The 21404-nt window shown below is 39.1% G+C and overlaps 2 protein-coding genes and 1 long non-coding RNA gene across 6 annotated transcripts in view; 2 read left to right on the top strand and 1 right to left on the bottom strand.

The window, feature by feature from the left end:
• The first annotated feature begins 18 nt into the window (after positions 1–18).
• On the top strand, positions 19–18233 carry lrit3 (leucine rich repeat, Ig-like and transmembrane domains 3). The gene is made up of 4 exons (XM_062983014.1): positions 19–239; positions 6806–7281; positions 13566–13871; positions 15998–18233. Exons 1-4 carry the CDS (start codon positions 97–99, stop codon positions 17089–17091), a joined length of 2019 nt encoding a protein of 672 aa, XP_062839084.1. The 5' UTR covers positions 19–96; the 3' UTR covers positions 17092–18233.
• Positions 4822–11467, bottom strand: LOC103279052 (uncharacterized). Its single transcript, XR_506520.3, has 3 exons — positions 11037–11467; positions 7161–7257; positions 4822–5228 (listed from the first exon to the last, which is right to left on the bottom strand). It is a non-coding gene; the product is annotated as an uncharacterized LOC103279052 (long non-coding RNA).
• Positions 18234–20639: 2406 nt separating the features above from the next.
• The window catches only part of egf (epidermal growth factor), a 54727-nt gene continuing 53962 nt past the window's right edge, over positions 20640–21404 (top strand). For 2 of the 4 annotated variants that reach the window (XM_008112110.3, XM_008112109.3), the window contains exon 1: positions 20645–21316. In XM_008112110.3, coding sequence (XP_008110317.2) covers positions 21193–21316 — 124 coding nt within the window. In that variant the 5' untranslated portion in view covers positions 20645–21192. Of the gene's footprint in view, positions 21317–21404 lie in introns of all 4 variants that reach the window. The other 2 variants (XR_010006867.1, XM_008112108.3) reach the window with 2 other exon arrangements.

Raw genomic sequence — 21404 nt, forward strand, 5'->3', positions numbered from 1 at the left:
AGCTAATCCAGCGTAATCTTCTTTTACTAAGGGGTACCTACATTCACAACCATAGCACAGAGGGTAAGTGCATGGAAATAAAGTCATAGATTTTAGATGTATCAATTGTCTTGCAAGAAAGTCATGTATCTGATTGCTGCCATCTGCATCGTGATGAGCTTTTTTGAAGAAGTGGAGAGTTTTTGTCCTTCTCAATGCACTTGCATTTACCATGGCAGAAGCGATGGCAGTGGAACAAGGTAGGTTTATATTTTCTTTCAGATCTCATAGATTCATAGGAAAACAACTGATTAAATTTAAAATAACCTCCAATGCCAACATGGGGAGGGGGGGAATCTATGGCATTTTATTCATTTCTTGCTGCATTGCAATATAAGTGGAAGAATTTGAATACGGTAGTTCGCAGCACTCTTATAATGAAGTACATGAACAGACGAGGTAGGTGGCCATGAAATCTGATCTAATTGGATTGCATGTGGCAATTAGGAGGTAGAAGCTAGATACTTCCCTGAAGAAATATTCCTGGCATTTTCATCCAATTCAGCTCTGGTTAGTACTTGGATGAGAAACCACTAAAGTAATACCAGGTATTGTCAGCACTATTTCAGAGAAAGGAACTGACAAGACCACCTCTGAGTAATCCTTGCCTAAGAAAACCCCATGAAACCCATTACGGTCCCTATGAGTTAACAGGTGATTTGAAAGCATGTGCACACACATATTTTGGAAAGAGCTTTTTAAAAGCACTTAGCTGCGGAGGTGCCATTTACTTACATTTAATGATTCTGCAGAAAAGTGTAACTAGACAACAAGAAAAGGCAAGTGGAACTGGCAACAGTATGTTGGCACACCATGCTTTTTAATGAGACGCTCCATTCTGAATCAAGTTCTTTTACCAGGTCTTTAAGCAAACCCACTCCCATAACAGTCCACCAACAGTCTGTGCCCAGTGATCATGCCTATTCTTATTTGGCTGTTCTGAGGTGGAAGATGTTTTGATCCCATTAGCTTCCCCTTATGAATCTAATTTCTTCCTCTGAAATATTAGGATTCCTTCATGCTTGCAGATAGATGTGCATATGTAGTATGTGAGCTGTCATTTTTGCTGCTTAAGGAATAGTGTCCCAAAAAGTTAAGTTGCTTCTACCCATAATTTTTATTAGCCATCTCTTCCTTTTGATCAACTAATTGACTGAAAGCAAGTATAAACTGAGGAGCCTTTTACATTATGCAGATATAGCATTATGATTCCACCTTAATCCACTCCATGGAATAGCAGGATTTGCAATTTTAAAGTAAAGAATCTTTTTTCCAAGTTGCTTGTTGACTGAATTTCGTAGGGTTTATTTAGGAAATGAGAATTGAAAGCTAGTTTGCCATTGTCGTCCTCTGATTGAAGCCTACAGTAGCCAGCATTCCCTGGCAGTCTCCCTTTGCTTAGCTTCCAAGATCAAAAGTGATCCAGTGCCGGAGAGCTCTAGTGCGTCCCTAAAGTGCTAACCCCTGGATGCCACACAATGCAGCCATAACAGTTTAGGTAGAATCATTGCATGATTGTACAATCTTTCTATAACCGTAAAATATGTGAAAGGGCCCTGGAGAATTAGAGGAGAGAATTGGAGGAATTTAGAGGAGAATTTCTGAGTCCTTTGGTTTTCTTACGTATTTGGGCATCCCTTTGTCCAATCACCACAGCACAACCATGAACAATGCTTAGGCTGGATTGGTTAATGAAATTTACTTCTTTGTTTGAAGTCAAAATGAAGATCTGGTATATGCATTCTGCCTTAGTACATATTGTGTTATTTAAAACCCAAGCTTTAGGCCTATTTTAGGCCGTGGAAGTCATTGTCCATTTAATGTAGATTAAATGGAATGAGAAGGAACTGGCAAAATAACTTTCTGGGTATTTCTTGTCTTACAAAACCCTATGAAATTCATGGAGTCACCATAAGTCAGCAGGTGACCTAAAGGCACACATGCACATATATTCACATCACATGTGTTGGAGAAGCCAAGAGGTTGGATGTATAGAGTGAGAAAGGGTATGGCTTATTGCTGGAAAGATCAGAGAGAAGGCATGGAAAGACCCAATCTGCTTTATTGCACAGACAGAATCTGTCCCATTCTCGAGGAAGAAGAAATGCCTTGAACAAATACCACATTTGGATAGTTTACTGCATTGATTCTTTTCCTATATAGTCATCTTCATCTGATTTCCCCCAATAATTTGGGGGGGGGGAGAGAGAGACTGAATCAATAACTTCCTCCTCCCATTATTGTTATGAGTCCATAATCGGGCACAAACTCTGTATCTAATTTGAGAACAGATTCCCTATTGCAAAAGTAGAGTGCAGTTCCTTGAACACATACATAGCTGACATTAAGCAACACTCAACATAGAACTTATTTCAGAGCAGAGGATTGATTAATAAGGACCTTACCTCACAGGGCTCTAAAAATGGGTCGTGGAGTTGCAGACGGTGTCTTGCTTTGAGCTGGAGCATGTCAGGATAGCCGCTCTTCTTATCGCACCAATCCTTTCCCCAAGTGCTTGAAGACCTTTAGGTTTCCAGAGCTGCCGGCGCCTGTCTCTTCCCAATCCATGCATTGCCCCTCTTCATCCATCCCCCCTTTCAAATTATTTTTCAAAATTGCATGAGATTGTGGTTTTGCAACATTGCTTAGAGTGGGACTTTGCAGCATCTGGCTGTTTTGCAAAACCAATAATGCAAAATAATAATAAAAAGGAAAGATATATTTTGAAATTACAGTAGAGTCTCACTTATCCAATGTTCTGGATTATCCAACGCATTTTTGTAGTCAATGTTTTCAATACATTGTGATATTTTGGTGATAAATTCATAAATACAGTAATTACTACATAGCATTACCGCGTATTGAACTACTTTTTCTGTCAAATTTGTTGTATAACATGATGTTTTGGTACTTAATTTGTAAAATTATAACCTAATTTGATGTTTAATAGGTTTTTCCTTAATTCCTCCTTATTATCTAACATATTCGCTTATCCAACGTTCTGCTGGCCCATTTATGTTGGATAAGTGAGACTCTACTGTACAAGCATTTCTCTGTTTTCTATATTCCCCAAGAGCAGTGGTTCACAACCTGGGGTCCCCAGATGTTTTTGGCCTTCAACTCCCAGAAATCCTAGCAGCTGGTAAACTGTCCGGGATTTCTGGGAGTTGTAGGCCAAAAACATCTGGGAACCCCAGGTTGAGAACCACTGCTCAAGAAGGAAGTTTGCACAGGCTGAAAGAAATTTGCAACTGCTTATTTTCAAACTGCTGGAGCATAAGTTGAAGATAGGTTGGGAGTGATTTCACAACAACATTATGTGAAGTTCTTCTGTTCATGCCTGGGGAGCATCAAAGCCATGCTACAGGCCACATGCAACAATGTCCTAAGTCTCTGTGTGATCTTTTCAAATGCTCTAGCTGGGCTGAGGATATAAAATACCAAACCAACTCAGTTGGATACAAATGTTTTAAAATGTTTCTTTTGAAAAAACTAAAGTTTTTCAGATGTAATGGGCTTCCTCTGAGTCTGACACAGTGTGACTTTACTAAGGTCACCCAGTAGGTTTCTATGGTTAAGTAGGGATTTAAACCTGGTTTTTCAGAATCCAAACAATCATCATTGATTGCCTGAGTTGATTGAACTGGCTAGCTAGGCAGCTGTCCTCTTTTCTTCTCACTACTTCATATGCATCTTTCCCAAAGCTACATACTCAGTGGGAATGGGAGAGGATGGGGCAGAATCTTGTCTACCAGGCAAAAGAACATTCTGATATTCCAGACTAATATGACTATATCTTTGGATTTTACCAGTTTGAGACTAAGGTAATTATGCTATGAGATAAAAATGAACTTAACATTATCAGTGCAGATAATAAATAAAAGTCCGTTGACTAGAAGTGAGAAAAGTGTGGACCTTGTTCCTCAAAGGTCCCTGTGCCTCAAAGCCATTTTGGGGCACCCAGTAAGCAGAGGTGCACCTATACTATAGAATTATTGCAGTTTCATACCATGTGGCTCAACACTATGGAATCATGAGAGTTACAGTTAGGTAAGATACCCATATTCCTTGGCAGAGAAGGTTAAAGACCTTGTAAAACTCCTATAATTCCATAGCACTGAGTTGAGTTATGGTAGTAGTGTTGAAGGCATTGTATTATGGAAGTGGTATCAAACTGCATTAATTATATAACATAGATGCACCCCAGCATAGGGAACCATTTGGGGATCATAAAAAGGCTTTGGAAAAGAAAATATTAAATGTGCTGTGTAGGCATGATGGGTGGTGACAGCGCATCCCTCCAAGGTTCCATGAATGGCGCTAAAATCTGGAAGTTGTTCAGTCTAGCTTTAGGCATAGGCCAACATTTGTGTAAAAACATGTGAAATGTACACTGGTCTTAGTTTTACTTCCATATGATAGCAATCCACTTAATGGTGAGGAAGAATGTTTTATTACACTGGAATTTTTTTTTTGCCCATTCAACCATTATGGCAACCCCTGTTTCCACACACGTCTTGCCAAGGGAAAATGTCTATAGAAGTGTGTTTTGTTGTCGAAGGCTTAAATAAGAAGCAACACTCTGAAAACAGAGGAGTTCCAGACATGAATCAATCAGGGGCAACTAATGACTCTGAACAAAGGATGCCCCCAGGCAGGAAGAAGCCAGGAGATGAAGCTATTCAATGCTAATTAAGGTGATTAATTACAACATTCACACTGGCCTCCAACTGATAAGAGTTCTTCTCTCACCCTGGACTTTCCACAGATATATAAACCTTCCTTGTTTAGTTTCTCCATACCTCACAACCTCTGAGGATGCCTGCCACAGGTGTGGGTGAAACGTCAGGAGAGAATAATTCTGGAACATGGCCATACAGCCTGGAAAATGTACAACCACGAAGTGTATTTTATTCCTTAACTTTGGGGAGGGTATACATGGGATTGATACACAGGAATTTGTTTTTACCCTTTACAGTAAATTGAATCAAAATCTTTCTGTTTGTATAGATGCATTGCTGGCATTACATAATTCCTCACAATTAAAGTTTCATTGAGAGGGCTGACAAACAGATGTTTTTTCTCTTTGAGCAAGAGGCTGGATTATCTTGCTCTTGATCCTTCCAAGCTCCCTGTGTCTGTGGAAGCAGATGCCTTATTTAAAACAATACAGCGAGAGGTGTATTCATCTGTAAGATAGAAATATATTATCCATGTCTTTTCCATGCAAGCTTAATTTCCTAATTATGGATATCTAGGCCTCCTCCTTAAAATATTAACTTTCTACCTTTGATAACAAGATGTTTTCTTAGTTATTTGAGATGTCTGTCCAAGTAAATCATAGAATCATATAGTTAGAAGAGACTATGTGGGCCATCTAGTCCAAGCTTCTGAAATAGTGCTGAGATCAGGATTGCCAGTTCAGGATTCTGCAAGGCCCTGATGTTTCTGGGCCAAAACCTGAGACTCAATAATACCTCCTAAGCTAAGGCCATTAAGCATTGAGCTTCAATCACAGTAGCTCATGGTTTGTTATTCAAATGTGTGCACATATGCATGTGCACACTCAACACACACACAGGTCACGTAGTATTTTCCTGTATGCTAAAGTGTCTATGCCAGATCAGGGTGAAATGAAGAGATGATTTCTTCTGACATTTAATCTAGCCTATTTGTTTGTAGTCAAGTGGGTGCAAAGCAGAGCAGAACAGAGATCACATACAGAAACTGAAGACTCAAGGCTAGGCCTTGAAATCTGTCAGCTCTGGGTTGTTTTATCTCCTGTGACTATTTCATACCATATTGTACTACTGTTAATCCTGAAGTAGGACAACACCACTTCAGTGCAATGAGGCAAAAGCAGGAAACCTACTCCTCTGACCAGAGCCAGTATGGTGTCCTGAGTTGGTTTAAAAAACTGATTTGTAGATATAAGTGATTTTAATGTTTGTGTATATAATTGTGTATATCTATAATTGCTTATGTTTTATTTTTGTACTGTGTACCGGCATTGAATTTTGCCAGATTGTGAGCCGCCCTGAGTCCCTTCGGGTGAGAAGGGCGGCATAGAAATGATGGAAATAAATAAATAAATAAATAAATAAATAAATAAATAAATAAAATTGTTTTATGTCCCGGCATGGAGTACTGCCATATATGTTGTGCTCCGCCCTAAGTCCCCTGTGGGGTGAGAAGGGTAGAATATAAATGCTATAAATAAATAAATAAAATAAAGCTGTACTGAGAAGTGCCCCTGATACCAGAGATGATATATGGCCATTAGGACCAGTAGCCACTGCTAGTCTTATCCTTCATGAATTTGTCTAATCCCCATTTAAAACTGTCCAAATTGGCAGCCACCACTACAGATTGTAGTAGCATTTTAACCATGTACTGTTTGTGATGGTAGTTTAAAAAATGGGATTATGCATAATTATTGCAAAACCCAAGTGCACCACTCTATTATTATTATTATTATTATTATTATTATTATTATTATTATTATTATTATAGCCAGCTTTTTCTCTCTATAAAGAGACTCAAAGCAGCTCATAAGAAGATTCAACACTATTAAGTGAGCTTTTATGTATGTGCAAAGAATCTGTTCAAACTCTTGTAGCTTTGTTTGCTGTGCATGAAACCATTAACACTATCTGGATGTTTTGGCACTTAATGATTTTGACATTAGTAAAACTTAACAAACATTTAGTATGCACTATCAAAAAGCCTCTTTATGATCAACTATCTCACTTTCTTTGTGGTTTAGGTCTGTGCTGTGTAATGATCCAGACATGTTTGAAATCCCTGTAAATGTTCCAGTGGACACCGTCAAACTCCGGATAGAAAAGACTGTTATACGAAAGATCCCAACAGAAGCCTTTTACTACTTGGTGGATCTGAGATATCTATGGCTCACCTATAACTCTGTAGCAACCATCGACACCAGCAGCTTTTATAATTTAAAGCAGCTACATGAACTGCGCCTGGATGGCAATTTGCTTTCGAGTTTTCCCTGGGAATCTTTGGCTGAGATGCCAAACCTTCGAACTCTTGACTTGCATAACAATAAAGTGACCAGCATTCCAGCTGAGGCTGGCAAATACTTGAGGAATCTCACTTACCTGGATGTTTCTAGCAACAAGCTAACTTCCTTGCCCTCAGACCTCATGGACATCTGGCTTCCTTTTTCAGAAACAGCACGGAACAGAAATACAGAATCTGTAACCCAGAGGGTCATATTAGGTAAGGCAGAAGACATTTTAAGTGCCTTGTTTTGATCAATCAAGTAAGACAGAAAACATTTTAAGTACCTTGTTTTGATCAGTGCAGACAAGTCCTCCTTTGAGAAAAAAGTGCCTTTTTTGACTACTGCATATCTATTCTATTGGGGATTGTGGAACTTGAAACCTCATGAAGTAGCTTTCCCATACTCTGGGAATTTAAAAACTAAACAGGAAAGTGTGAGACGCTATATCTTAAAATCTATTAGGATGGTTTTAGTCAGTGCTTCTCTAGATGGACTGTAGTGCCCATGCTGATCTAGTGATCCCTGGATAGGTGGGCATGTGCCATTCCAGTATGGCTTGATAGGCTGACTTCTCGTATACCCAAGTCCTGACTAGGATCCTGCTGGAGACGTGTCTTACACTCACATGTTACCACTAAGCAGCTTACTTGTTACATGAGCTGGTACACGTTTCGGTGATTTATTTATTCACTTATTAGTAGTTTCACTGCTATCTTTCCTTTGCTCCCGAGCTCAATGCTACATATGTGGCCACTCTTGCTTTCAACGTTATCCTTGCAACCACCCTGCAAGGTAGATCAAGGTGGGAATGATTGAATGACCCATTAACTTTTCATGGCTCTTTGGAGACTAGAACCCAGGCCATTGTTCAGAATGAGGGAGAAAACTGGCACAAAGCTATGGACTTTGGACTTTAAATGCTTAAGTGTAACATGCAACAACCTACTTTCCAACTGTCCTGATTTGACAGGCACAGTCCTGCTTAATGCATTTTTGGCTGCTTTTAAAATGTCTTTTTTTTCCCTCCTCCTCCCACATTCCTCCTTTGTCCTCAGTTTATTTCTATTACTGCAAACTGAGTTCTGAATAGTTTGTACTTTGTAAACTTTACATGGAGAAGAAAGAAAGGGGGGGATTTATCTAAATCTTCTTGCCGTTGCTAGAAGACTTAGGTAAAATCCAGTTGCTGCAGCCTCTCCTAGCTTATCTGTTCTTCCTTATTAATGTTTTCCATTGTAGCCATGCTTTAATGTTGCTTAACTAACCATGTCCCAATTTTCATCTGTGAAATTTTGGAAGGTATGAATGGTGTGTAGAGCATGCTTATTGGTAGCTTCACCCACTAAGTAAATCAGTCACATTCTTTTCCAGGATATTCGTTCTGGTTTTCCATTCCCTCACTTGCAAAAGTCAACATTATTTACACAGAGAAAACTGAGTCACCCACTTCACCCCTTTAGAGGTTTTATAAAAATGTAAACCCTGGTGTTCCCTCATTCCTCTCTTATGTGTCAAAACTATGCTTTTTGGTTACCTTAACACTAAAACCAAGATCAAGTACTTGGACAAAACTGCCAGGTTTTGAAAGTGGGTTAACTCTTCACAGAGGTCCTAGGTAGTACCAATAAAAGCTCACTAGAGGGTGCTCTTTCTTAAGCATCACATAACTGCAAACCCTTTAAGGCAGGGGTCCTCCACTTTTTAAGTAGAGGGCCGGTTCATCTCCCTCAGCTTGAAAAAACATGAACTCATTCCTATGCGCAATGCACATATCTTATTTGTAGTGTAAAAAACCATGAAAGAATAATATAATAGTTAAAATGAAGTACAATTTTAACCAACATAAACTTCCCAGTTTTTATTTTTTATTTTGTTTCAAAAGCACTGCACAATAAATAAGTTTAAAAGTGATAAAAGAAAGGAATCACAAACAGCTAAATAGTTTTAGACCAAATGTGGGCAACAGCAACCACATTGTCTGTAGCTTTAAACAACTCTTCCTTCGTACATGAGGCAGGACATTGTGGGCAAGCATACATACGTGGAGTTGTTTGTTCTGCTCCACAGTCACACAAGGTGGAGGATTCCTCCACGTAGGGCCATCTTGCCAGGTTGTCTTTTGATCTACCCACTCTGCTTCTGAGTCTGTTCAGGGACTTCTAAGTTGCCTATTCTTGGATTAGGTCAGGCCCTCATGGGGGTCATCCAGTTGGGATTGCCTGGTTTAGCTGCCCAGAAGGATACTCTTGCTGTTGCTGGAGGAACATTGAGAGGAGTGGTAGTTCTCATGAAGCTTTTCCTTGATTTGATTCTACTGGGAGGAGGCTGATAGTCATGCAGTGGATGGCTTTCACAGTGTTAAACCTTATTTCTCTCACAGCTAGCAGCAACTTCCCGTCGCACATGGGGGGGGGGGGCAATACCAGCTAGCTTGTAGAGTTTATTAACAGGTGTAGGTTTAAGGCATCCTGTGATTATTCTGCATGTTTCATTCAGTGTTATGTTCACCTGCTTTGCATGGATATACTTGTGCCAGACAGGACAGGTGTACTCAGCAGTTGAGTAAGACAAGGCCAGAGCTGACATTCTTACTCATTTTGGGTCTGTACCCCATGTGCTGCCAGTACGTTTCCATAGGATGTTACTGTGTGCAGCAACCTCCCAGCATTTCAATGGGAAGTGTGGGCCAGCTTTTGGCTGATGAGTTAGTCAAATTAATTAAAATTCTTGTTGTTGTGTGCCTTCAAGTCATTTCAGACTTAGGGTGACCGTAAGTCTAAAGTTTAGGGCGGGGGCTGGGTTTGGAGACCCGTGTTTTAAAGATACTTTTAGCAGAAGATGTTCCATAAGACTCCTGCATGTACTTCTGATTTCTCCTAGGGCATGATTCTTCTTCTTTTTTTTTAATCATGGCTTCTCACAAGCAACTGCTCCCAATCTTCATAATATTTAATAATATTCTAATCTTCAATATTAGGTTTCTTCTCAGCAATAATGTTTTTACACGTTTGTTGTTATCTGTTGCCAAGTTGACTTTGCCTTATGGAGATGTTAAGAATAAAAGACCTCACCTTGTTATTGCTCTGGTCTTGCAAACCCAGGACTGTGATTGTGTATAACTGTAAACTTGAGCATATTAAAATGTGCTTTTTGCGTGCACACACACACACACACCTAAAGTGTTGTGGTGCAATAAAGACTAATTAATTTTATTTGGCACCAGCTTTTATGGAACATAGACTTTTTCAACAGGTACAGTTATTTGCACTATTTCTGCACTACTAAACTGGTATGCAATGGCCGCAGAAATTAGAGACTAATTTTATTGAATTATCAACATTCTGGATTGTTCTGAGTACATTAGGTTTCTGGAACAAAACCTGAGATGAAGAAACAACCTCTGATGATATTTTAAAGTGTTATCTATTAAGTACTACCTTCAATTGCTCACTGCTGCTAATTAAGAAACACAGGGAACATATTTTCTCACTTTGGAAATTAAGATAAAAATCTTAATTAAAAAAACTGTTCCCAGATCAAAGTGAAATAAGGTAATTCTTTGTTCTCAATTACCTGGAGAGACAAGATTAGTATTTAAATCACTTACTTGCTCCTAGGCAGAAGGTAGAACAAGGGTGATTTTTGGAAGCTAACTAATTAAATATATAAATTACTTACATAGTTTTTGCAAGCCTGCAGCAACAAATCAACCAAGACGTGCATGCTTTAGCAAGCTGCTGTTCTCCTAGCAGAGCTGGAAATGTTCCCATAGCCCCCTTCTCTTGACTGGTGCCCAGCTAATCAAAACTGGAGAAATTTGTACCATCATCTCTCACATGTGGATGACCCATGAAATCTGGAGATTCAAGGCCAGGTAACTTTCCTGGCTATAGCATCCTCCTCCTGTCATTCTGGCTGGGGGCTTTCTTGAAATAGTAACAGACCCTATCAATCTACATTTCACAATTACCTTGGATGTTATGCCACCTCTTCAGATGTCCTTCACCATGGCTAGTTGATGAAGAGTGGTACAGAATCCTTTCCTATGATCCTGTGTCAACTTTAGCAATCATGTTTGTTGTTACTGTGTGCAATATTCACAGATGAAAACTGGGACAGATGTGGTTAAGCAATGTTATAATGGGGCCAAGATAGCAAAAGTTCTTAAAGAGGAAGAACAGACAAGTTAGGAGAGGCTGTAGCAGTTTGCTTTGAGCTTATCTTCTCCCTTTTGCTGAGTACGAACTATTTTTGTACAGCACAACCCCCATATCCGTGGGAGATAAGTTCCAGAATTTACTGCAGAAATAGGAAACCATGGATAATAGCAAATGCTAATGAAATGAACCACTTCTACTGGATGCTACTCCCAGAAATCTTAACAGCTGGTAAACTGGCTGGGATTTCTGGGAGTTGTAGGCCAAACTAAGATACACGAGATATTATGTTATTGTTATTTTTGAAACATCAATTATGTTATCACATGACAGGTCTATTGTTTATATACAAAATATACAGGTACAACTTATTTCTATCCTGAACAAATTTCTGTATTTATATAGATTTTAAATGTGAGACATTAATCTCATTTAAATAAACACAACAATCCAATACATTGACAGAATATGTCTGATGATTTAAAAAGTTAAAAGTATCTTGATGGATCATAAGTGACACCAAATATCTCACATTTAAAATCTATATGAGTACAGACATTTGTTCAGCATAGAGATAAGTTGTACCTGTATATTTTGTATATAAACAATAGACCTGTCGTGTGATAACATAATTGATGTTTCAAAAATAACAATAACAATAATACCTCGTGTATCTTAGTTATAGATATCTGTGTTCCAAATAAGTTGTAGGCCAAAAACATCTGGAGACCTTAGCTTGAGAACCACTGCCATAGAACCTCACAGCATGACCTAGAAAATTCCTTGAGAGGTATCATTTCTATGAATTTGCTGGATCGCCTGTGATAACTTCCTGCAGAAACTTACCATAGAATCACCTAGGGGACTCATCACTTCATCACACTGGGTTTTTTTGGCTTCTATGCTCCTCTTTGGCAACGGGGCCTGCCGAGTGGCATCACATGACACTGGCCGTGGCCCCACTCCATAGATCACCAAAGTAGCGAGGAAGCATTGCAAGATGCTTCCTCAGCAACAACAGGAGGTAAGGTGTCTTTTGGGTAGCTCTGATGAAGCTACCTGTATTTTTGGCCCTTTCCCTCTGTCTGATGGGGGTGGGGAAAGGGCACTAATGCGCCTTATCCTGATGCCCCTAGGTGATGGGGGAAGGAGAGAGGGCACATGGGAAATTACACCGAGGGATTGATGGTAACACCTCATTCTAAGCCATGTCTTATTATCATAATAATAATAATAATAATAATAATAATAATAATAATAACTTCAAAGACTCTGGCAGAAACCAGTGCAGGTGGTCCCGGTGGTGATGGGTACACTGGGTGCCGTGCCAAAAGATCTCAGCTGGCATTTGGAAACAATAGACATTGACAAAATTACGATTTGCCGACTGCAAAAGGCTACCCTACTGGGATCTGCGCACATCATCCGAAAATACATCACACAGTCTTAGACACTTGGAAAGTGTTCGACTTGTGATTTTGTGATACGAAATCCAGCATATCTATCTTGTTTGCTGTGTCATAATAAAATAATAATAATAATGTTAGTACCATGTTGTTATCACCATAAACACAAGCAGAGTAAAACATTGCCTCAAACTCTAAATAGGCAATTTTATTTATTTCCCAAATCAAAATGACTACATGAACAATGCATTTTTAAAATTTCTCTTATATTTCCCATTTTTGTCATGCACATGTTTCACTTAAATAACAGCTTATAGGGCCTAAATACCCTGAAGCCACTAGATTCCGCCTGATCTTGGAAACTAAGCAGGATCAGCTCTGGTTACTACTTGGATGGGAGACTGCCAGTGAATATCAGGCACTATAGGCTATATTTTAGAGGAAAGAACAGGCAAAGCCATATCTGAATATTCCATGTCTAAAAAATTATAAAATTCACAGGGTCACCGTAAGTCATCAAGAAACTTGAAGGCATACACTTAATAAAGATCATTGTTTGTTAAAGGTATTTTTTCCATGCTCTGCTAAAAAGGTAGACATGTCGTAAATGAGATTTTTGTAGAATTTTCAATCTACCCTCCTCACAGTTATGACAAGTCATGAAATAAAAGCAGAAGAAAGCAATTAGCAGCTGGCTGGCTAATTGCTAACAAATATAAATCAGTGGACTGTTGGGAAAACGATCTTTGCAACATAATTAGTCATTGGCAAACTAATATTGTCCGACTTGTTAAATATTCTGACAAATGGCCTTCTGCAACCTGAAGATGACTGTGGATGCTGAAACATATACGGGCAAATTGTGCTATCCTGATCTAATTGCATAATTACATTGCTATCAAGACTGTGAGTTCACTAATTTTTTTTTGTTTGAAGGTTTGCAGGACAATCCATGGTATTGTGACTGTCGAATTTCAAAGCTTATTGAATTTTCCAAAATTGTGGATACCTCTGTTATACTTCTGGACCCCTTTGTGGTTTGCAGTGGGCCTGAGAGCCTGGCTGGGATCCTATTTCAAAGAGCAGAGCTGGAACAGTGTTTGAAACCATCGGTCATGACATCGGCCACAAAAATCACCTCACCCCTGGGGAGCAACGTTCTCCTACGCTGTGATGCCACAGGCTATCCCACCCCACAACTCACCTGGATTAGGTCAGACAACCTTCCAGTAAACTATACAGGTATTTCTTTTTATTTCTCTATTCTCAAAAGCTCTTGAGATTACTGCCTGGCTTCAGCTGCATCTACACTATAGAATTAATGCAATTTGATGCCGCTTTAAACTGTGATGGCTCAATGCTATGGAATCCTGGGAGCTTTAGTTTGGTGAATCACCAGTACTTTGGTAGCGAAGGTGATAGATCTTGTAAAGCTACAACTCATATGATTCCATAGCATTGAGCAGTTTAAGTGGTGTCAATCTGAAAAGAGGCAACCCACGTCTACTGTTGTAACCAGTTTGCTGCTCAGTTGTGATAAAAGTGGGATGATGATGATGATTATTATTATCATTATTTTCATAATAACTAGTAGACCACATTGATCCTCTGCTTTGTAACAGATGATGGCCAAATGCAGAGACCAAGTGCAATCTACTGAATATAGTAGTGGACCAATACTAGAGGCCTTATTGCATGATGCAGGTAAAGCAGAACTGCATCAGGGTAATATTGCCTTCAGTGGTGGCTTAAAGGTAAAGGTTTCCCCTGACGTTAAGTCCAGTCATGTCTGACTTTAGAGGTTGGTGCTCATCTTCATTTCTAAGCCGAAGAGCCGGCGTTGTCCGTAGACAACTCCAAGGTCATGTGGCCAGCATGACTGCATGGAGGGCCGTTATCTTCCCGCCAGAGCGGTACCTATTGATCTACTCACATTTGCATGTTTTCGAACTGCTAGGTTAGCAGGAGCTGGAGTTAACAGCGGGCGTTCAAGCCGCTCCCGGGATTTGAACCTGTTCAAATCCCGGGAGCTGAAAGTTCAGCAGCTCAGCACTTTAACGCACTTCGCCACTGGTGGCTTACTGCATGACATTATCACTCTGCAGTGGGTTTTTTTTCGGGGGGCGGGGGGAGATGATTTTAAAAGCAATTATTTTTTCTATCTGAAAAAAAAATCTATTAATGAGTTCCTCTCCTGCTCATGTCATGCAAAGATTTCTTGTATGAAAGTTTAGTTGCACTTTTACTTTAGTTTTGGGAAAAATCTAGGAAAATATAGTGATATGAATGAAAGCGGCAGCTCTCAGAGGGCAGCATTTAGCTCTATCTGAGGAAGCACTGGTGATGAAGGATATGGGGTGGACTAAACTGGGCAGCACTGCAGGAAGCATATCCAGGGCAGCCTTTTGCAGAGACTGGATTAAAGTTTAAGGAAAATGTGATGCTACCGTAGTGTCCAGTGGTATAACATCGTGTGTCTTATATTTGAGGGGGGCAATCTCTCTCTGTACCAAATAATGTGGAAGTTATAGTTCATTGAATTTTGCACTCAACCCTAAGTGCATAAAAAAGGAAATTTGTGAAATGTACATGTATCCTACCTCTGCAGAAAAGGAGCTAGAATGGATAGATCGTTTGAACACATGAATATTGACAAGTACTACTAGTAGACTGATCTTTGGATTCCTAGAGCTAGGAAGATTCAGGCCCAAATTTGAACTCAGCCGTAAGGATTTCGAGGTAACCTTGGGCCAGTTGGTGCAGCTCAGCATAATCTACATCACATGATGAAAAGGAGTCAGATGGGGGAGGATAAAGAGAGGTCCAATTCAGCCTTGAAAGACCTGCAGGAGTTACATTTGATGAATAAATAGTTAAAATTGATAATGGAATGATGCAATTGACATAAAGGCAATGATTTCCCCTGTTTGCTGAACTGCTGTTCTTTTTTGTGGTGTAGCAAAACTTCCCATATTCTTACCATGTCATATGTGCCTCTAGTACTGGGTTTTATGTTTAAAAGGAATATTCTCCAATCTATTTTTTAATGCTCAACTTCTTGGTTTTCTTCTTACTGTTGGTCAAATATTTTTGATAGTATTGTATATTAGACAGGTGTTTAAAATAAATGAGAATACTTAATATGTATACCTAATATTTTTGTCTCTCTGAAAAATTACATTAAAATTAAAATCTACTTTATTATAACTGTAATCGATCAATCTAACCATTGGCTGACTAAATGTTGGAGCACTACTAAAAAGATACTTTTGGTCTGAACTGTTTGTTCAAATTATGAGAAATGGAGTATGATCACTGCTCCTCTGAGCTGCGATAACCATCCTTACATGCATTTAATTCTTTTCTAGTGATCCAAGAAAGTCCAGGAGATGGTGTAAGATGGTCTATCCTCAGTTTGACAGGCATTTCCTACAAGGATGCAGGTGACTACCGGTGTAAGGCCAAAAACCTGGCTGGAATGTCGGAAGCTTATGTTAGTGTCACCGTTGTTGGGGTTATCACCACAACTGTGTCTCCTCAAAAATATGGGAAGAAAACTGGAGGTGACCAGCAGAACACCACCACACAAGAAGATATCAAACAAGAGTCCTGGAATACAACCACTTTTTCTCCTACAACTGTGACCACAACCACCACTTTTTTAACAACATTGGCTGCCACTGAAAGCAATACCACTGAAAGCTCGACCACCGAAAGGACTGATGGGAAAAAGCAACCCAAGACCGTGCCTGAAGGAAAGAAGAATTCTAAGGCAATTTCCAATGGAAACAAAAAGCAGCCAGGTGATATTAGTAAGAAAGATGGGGACACATCAATCAGCACAGCAACCGGGGGAGAGCCAAACCTTCCAGTAAAAAACCTTCGAGTAATTCCTGAAACCCAAGAAAGAGTGACCTTAATGTGGAAAACAGTCAATGCCACAAGTCCTGCTCTGACTGTGTTGTACTCAAAGTATGGGGAGAAAGACATGCTGCCTCTGAGCACAGATCCAACTAAAAATAAAGTCACAATAGATGGTTTGGAACCTGGTACCCAATACATGGCCTGTGTCTGTCCCAAAGGAATTCCTCCCACAAAAGACCAATGCATCATTTTCTCTACGGATGGAATAACTATGGAAGAGGATTCTCAGATTTCCTTTTTGCTTGTGGCCAGTGGCATAGCCTGTGCAGTTGTTCTACCCCTCATATTTTTTTTACTGTATAAAGTCTTAATGCTTCACAGGAAACCAAAATCTACCCGGGAAGCTGACCTGGAGAAAGAGACGTATGTCAAATTTGAAACACTTTCCCTTAAACCACGTTCGGTAGGGGCAGCTGGAGAGCTCTGGGCTCGAAGGAATACCGAAGAATCGGAAAGACTGCTTCTTTGCTCTAGGTCGAGTATGGATTCTCAGATGACCTTCAAGAGTGAAGGTTCAAGGTCGGAATATTTCTGCTGACTATGGATATTCAGTGAATCAGCCGAAGATGATGAGTGGGAGGACTCAGAAGAGTGATGATAGACTTGCGTCTAATAGTCTGCTGCCAGTTATGAAACATGAGTATCAACACACAGAACATTTCTATCAGAAGTCTGTGGTAGAACACATGAAGGGAGGAAAGATGCCTCTTAACCATCTAACCTTTTGTGACTTTTATTATTTTTGAAGCATCTGACTCATTTATATTGTCTTTTTTTATTAATTTCCTGTTTGTTGTTTAAGCAAAATATTTTGTGTAAAGCATGTTCCTCATTCTTATTGATTGCTATTCATTGTTGGTTTTTATATATCCTAAATATAGGAGAATAGATTTTTAAATTCCGTATTTATGTTTTCCCCATTTGAAATCAAAATGCTAGACAGCCATGCTTGAATATTTGGGGAGAAAGAAAAGGTGCAATCTGTCATGGAACAATCTACTTAAATGAGTGTAGGATTAATGACTTAATACTATTTTGGATTATGGCCAAGATGTTAGATGATACAAACATGGATCAGATTGTGGAATGCTATTAAACATCGTACAATGCAAAGTTGTCATATGCAGTCAATAAGTACTGAAATGAAGGGATGGTGCTAGACTAATCTGGTCACAATTTAGTTTCACTGAAATTGGTGGAATTTAGCTAAATGGATTAAGGCTTGAACAAATTTCTTGAACTCAGTCCAATTACCCCAAATTAATGGCAACTTAATTTTTCCTTGTGGGGAAAATTCCTAAACAGAATGCAATGAATATGTTTTGAAGACACATTATCATCATTACGAATTTTATAAAAATATTAACATGCTTAATTTTATAATATGTTAATGTTGTATTTCAAACTAAATAAACATGCCCTCCAAGTGTCCCTATTTGGAAGATTTGGCCTCATGCATCATGAGAATGCAATGAAGTTCATTTACACCTGCCCCATCTCATTTGTCCCATGCTGGTGAGCCTTTTGGGTTGCTTTTCTTCACAGTGATATTTCGTTATCTGGTATGTAGCACTGCTGCCTCAAAGTTTTCTTGGAGATCAAATCATGTCACATACAACTGAGAGTCTTCTGATTATGTATTGGTCTTCTTCCTTATAAACTCTTGACTTTTGGAAAATACTTATCTGCCTATACATCTGTTATGATTAGAAATCTGGAAAGACAAACTACAAGGTGTAGCTAGTTGTTGGTGTTTCTTCTCACTCCTTCCCTCCCTCCCATTCTTCCTCTCTTCTATTTATATGGGTTTCAAAAATGTGGGGTACAATGAAGAAAAGGCCTTTAATATTGCTTAGACAGCGTAAAAGGTTTATTCACCACTTAGATTTTTTTGACTATAGGGCTTAGGAAACTTCTCTCCAAACACTGCTATCGTGTGCCCATTGTCCCTGGAGTAGCAATAGCCACTGAAAAAAGTGGGACTCACTTGCCCTGGAATGCATTGCATTCATCTATTACTGTGGTTTTCAACCTGTGGGTCCCCAGATGTTTTGGCCTTCAACTCCCAGAAATCCTAACAGCTGGTAAACTGGTGAGGATTTCTGGGAGTTGTAGGCCAAAACACCTGGGGACCCACAGGTTGAGAACCACTGATCTATTATATACAATTCCCCAATATATAACATAATCATAGAATATAGTCTGGCCTATTTATTAAAAAATGTCAAGTGACAACTCTGCATTTCTCACATGTACAGAGTGATGAGAGTCATCTCTGCATAGCAGTATTAATGCAAGTATTGATATATTCCAACGGAGACTTCTAAGCAAGAAATATGGCAGACTGACGCTTCACATTAATGTTCTGCAACAAAGAAGGCCTTTGGCAAAAGCCATGGCCAGAAGGTTAAAGGGAAAACAAGGGATCATCCATGAGTGTTTGGAATTCTAATTATTTGTGTTTACTCATGAATTAATGTGGAATCTACATGTATGGATCAAGGGAGGTACATCTGTGTCCAAGCCATGAATGCAATCAATCTAATCTGAGCTGATGGACACTAAACTTGCAACTTATTTTCTTAAAAGATTAATAACTGAGAACAATAATAAAATAATTGTTAATAAGAAGTGGCACCAGAAGCTCAGGTTTTTCATTCATTGGGTAATTTAGTGATGCAATAGCATCCATCAAAAATAAATTTGGGCATTTTACGTCACAAAGACACATTCTTCAGCTAGAGCTATTTATATAAGGAATAAGGGCATTACCTTGTCAGAAATGATAAAATTTGCTTCTCTTGTAATCTATACAGTAATAGAAGAAATAAGACATTGCTATGGACAGCTACACAAATACCAAGGAAATCATTTCATGCATTTGTTCTCTGGACAGGAGAGAGTGACGCAGCTTCTAATCAGTATTTCATGCTCCTCATTTTCCAAGAGCCCATCAGGTTTTGTCACTGTATGCTGAACTGATCCAACATTTCTAGAAATGGTTCCAATGCTTACAGCTGGAACATCTCTTTGGTGCTGCCAAGATTATCAGCTGTTACATTGAGCCATTCTAGTCTAATTCTGAATGTTGGGATAGCCAACCTGACATTGTACAAGCATTTGCTTTAACACTCCCAGATGAAGCGGTTTATAGAGCTACCTTTTTAGGTGTGAACTCAATCCAGTAGATAACTCGCCTTTCCTTTCAGTTCTGCAATGTTGAGATCTGAAAGTCAAGGAGACCATAAGGAGTAATTTCTGTTCCACTGCAATTTCATTTTAGGTTGGAACACTAGTCAAGCATCAATGGAGTTTCTACTTGTGGAAGGATGCTAATGACCTGAGGGATTTGACATTTTAAAGGTGACTTTTATAGACTAAGGGTGCATCTATACTGTAGAATTAATGCAGTTTAACATCAGTTTAGCTACCATGGCTCAATGCTATGGAATCCTGGAATTTGCAACTTGGTGAAGCAGCAGCACTCTTTTGCAGAGAAGGCTAAAGACCTTGGAAAATTCCCATGATTAAAGAGCATTGATCCATGGCACTTAAAGTGATGTTAGTGCATTAATTCAACAGCGTCGGTGCACCCTAAGAAGCTTCTTCCAGAAACTATTCTAACCCCATGATGCTCTCCTCTCACTGTTAATTCAGACATTTTTTTTCCTTGACATGGAATCATTGGCCATCCAGTACTCCCCCTAATGCCTTATAGAAACAAGTGATGATTCTATTGAAGCCCAGGCTAACCTCATCACATATCAATAACAACAACAAAAAACAGCACATCCATCTTCAAAAGACTTTTGCATAAAATCTGTAATATATGGAGATGCAAATTTTGAATGGTTTTCTCTTACTTAAAAAAGAATAGCAATCAAAGTGTAATCAAAGTGGCTTATTTGCCTGATGTTTATATTCTAATGATAATTTGGAAACTCTAAATTATATCATTGTTTCTTTTGTCTTTCAGTATGTGTGTGCATGAATGTGTGAGTGCCTAGCTGTACTTTGGCTGGCGTCCTTCACTTTCTGTGTGCAAAGAGTAGCTGCACTGGAGTGGCACTAAAAAGGGAAGAAAGGGTGGGTGGGGGAAACAAGCTATAGAAAGAAAAGGAGAGAGTCTGTCTAAAGTGTGCTTCAAAAGAGACCTACCAGTATATTTTCCAGCCTTACCTGCCTATGCTAAACATACAATTCTCAAACATTTCACAGAAGATCATTTTTCTTTTTCAACTAATACCTTTCAACAACAACAACAGCATCACATTTCTTCTACAATTTTGTTTCAGCTTTGGAATCTGCAGCAGCGCATGTGATCTTTGGGTTAAGCCATGTTAAATTTGTAACAAGAGGGTCAGGCATTTCATACTTGGCTTCAAAAAGAAAGAAAAAAAGAAAGAAAGAAAGGACAAGGAGTGTGTGCATGCATACAGAATTGATCACCCTAGGATTTATTCAAGGGTACAAGCTGTTGACAGTGAGAACCTCAAGGAGAGCAAAGCTAGGGAGATGTTTCTCAGCCGGCTGTTTTTTAGGTAGGCGCACCTTGCAGATCCACTTGTTTGTTTGGTCTTATCTTGAAGATGACTGAAATCAGTTGAAGAAAACAGTGCATGGGGATTTACTTGAGACAATGTTTCTCTTTCTCACATTTATTTGGCATGTCGTCGGTACAATAAGTTTGATCAGTCTGTCAGCTCAAGAACACTGGACAACATGTCCTATTGGATACCGGAAAGAAAATTTATCTTGCAAAGGTGGGTGAATTTCTTTTTAGATTTCTGATCAGGTAAGAAAATTGGCAATATTGATGTTTATATATAGAAAGGATAAATAAATATAAGC

This window comes from Anolis carolinensis, chromosome 5 (genome assembly GCF_035594765.1).
Source record: "Anolis carolinensis isolate JA03-04 chromosome 5, rAnoCar3.1.pri, whole genome shotgun sequence".
Taxonomy (NCBI): domain Eukaryota; kingdom Metazoa; phylum Chordata; class Lepidosauria; order Squamata; family Dactyloidae; genus Anolis; species Anolis carolinensis.

Excerpts from the sequence above, each read along its gene's own strand:
- lrit3 (XM_062983014.1), top strand. The coding sequence starts at position 97 with ATGTATCAATTGTCTTGCAAGAAAGTCATGTATCTGATTGCTGCCATC. Across the intron at positions 240-6,805 it reads AGCGATGGCAGTGGAACAAG|GTCTGTGCTGTGTAATGATC; the intron begins GTAGGTTTATAT and ends TTTGTGGTTTAG. Across the intron at positions 7,282-13,565 it reads AACCCAGAGGGTCATATTAG|GTTTGCAGGACAATCCATGG; the intron begins GTAAGGCAGAAG and ends TTTTGTTTGAAG.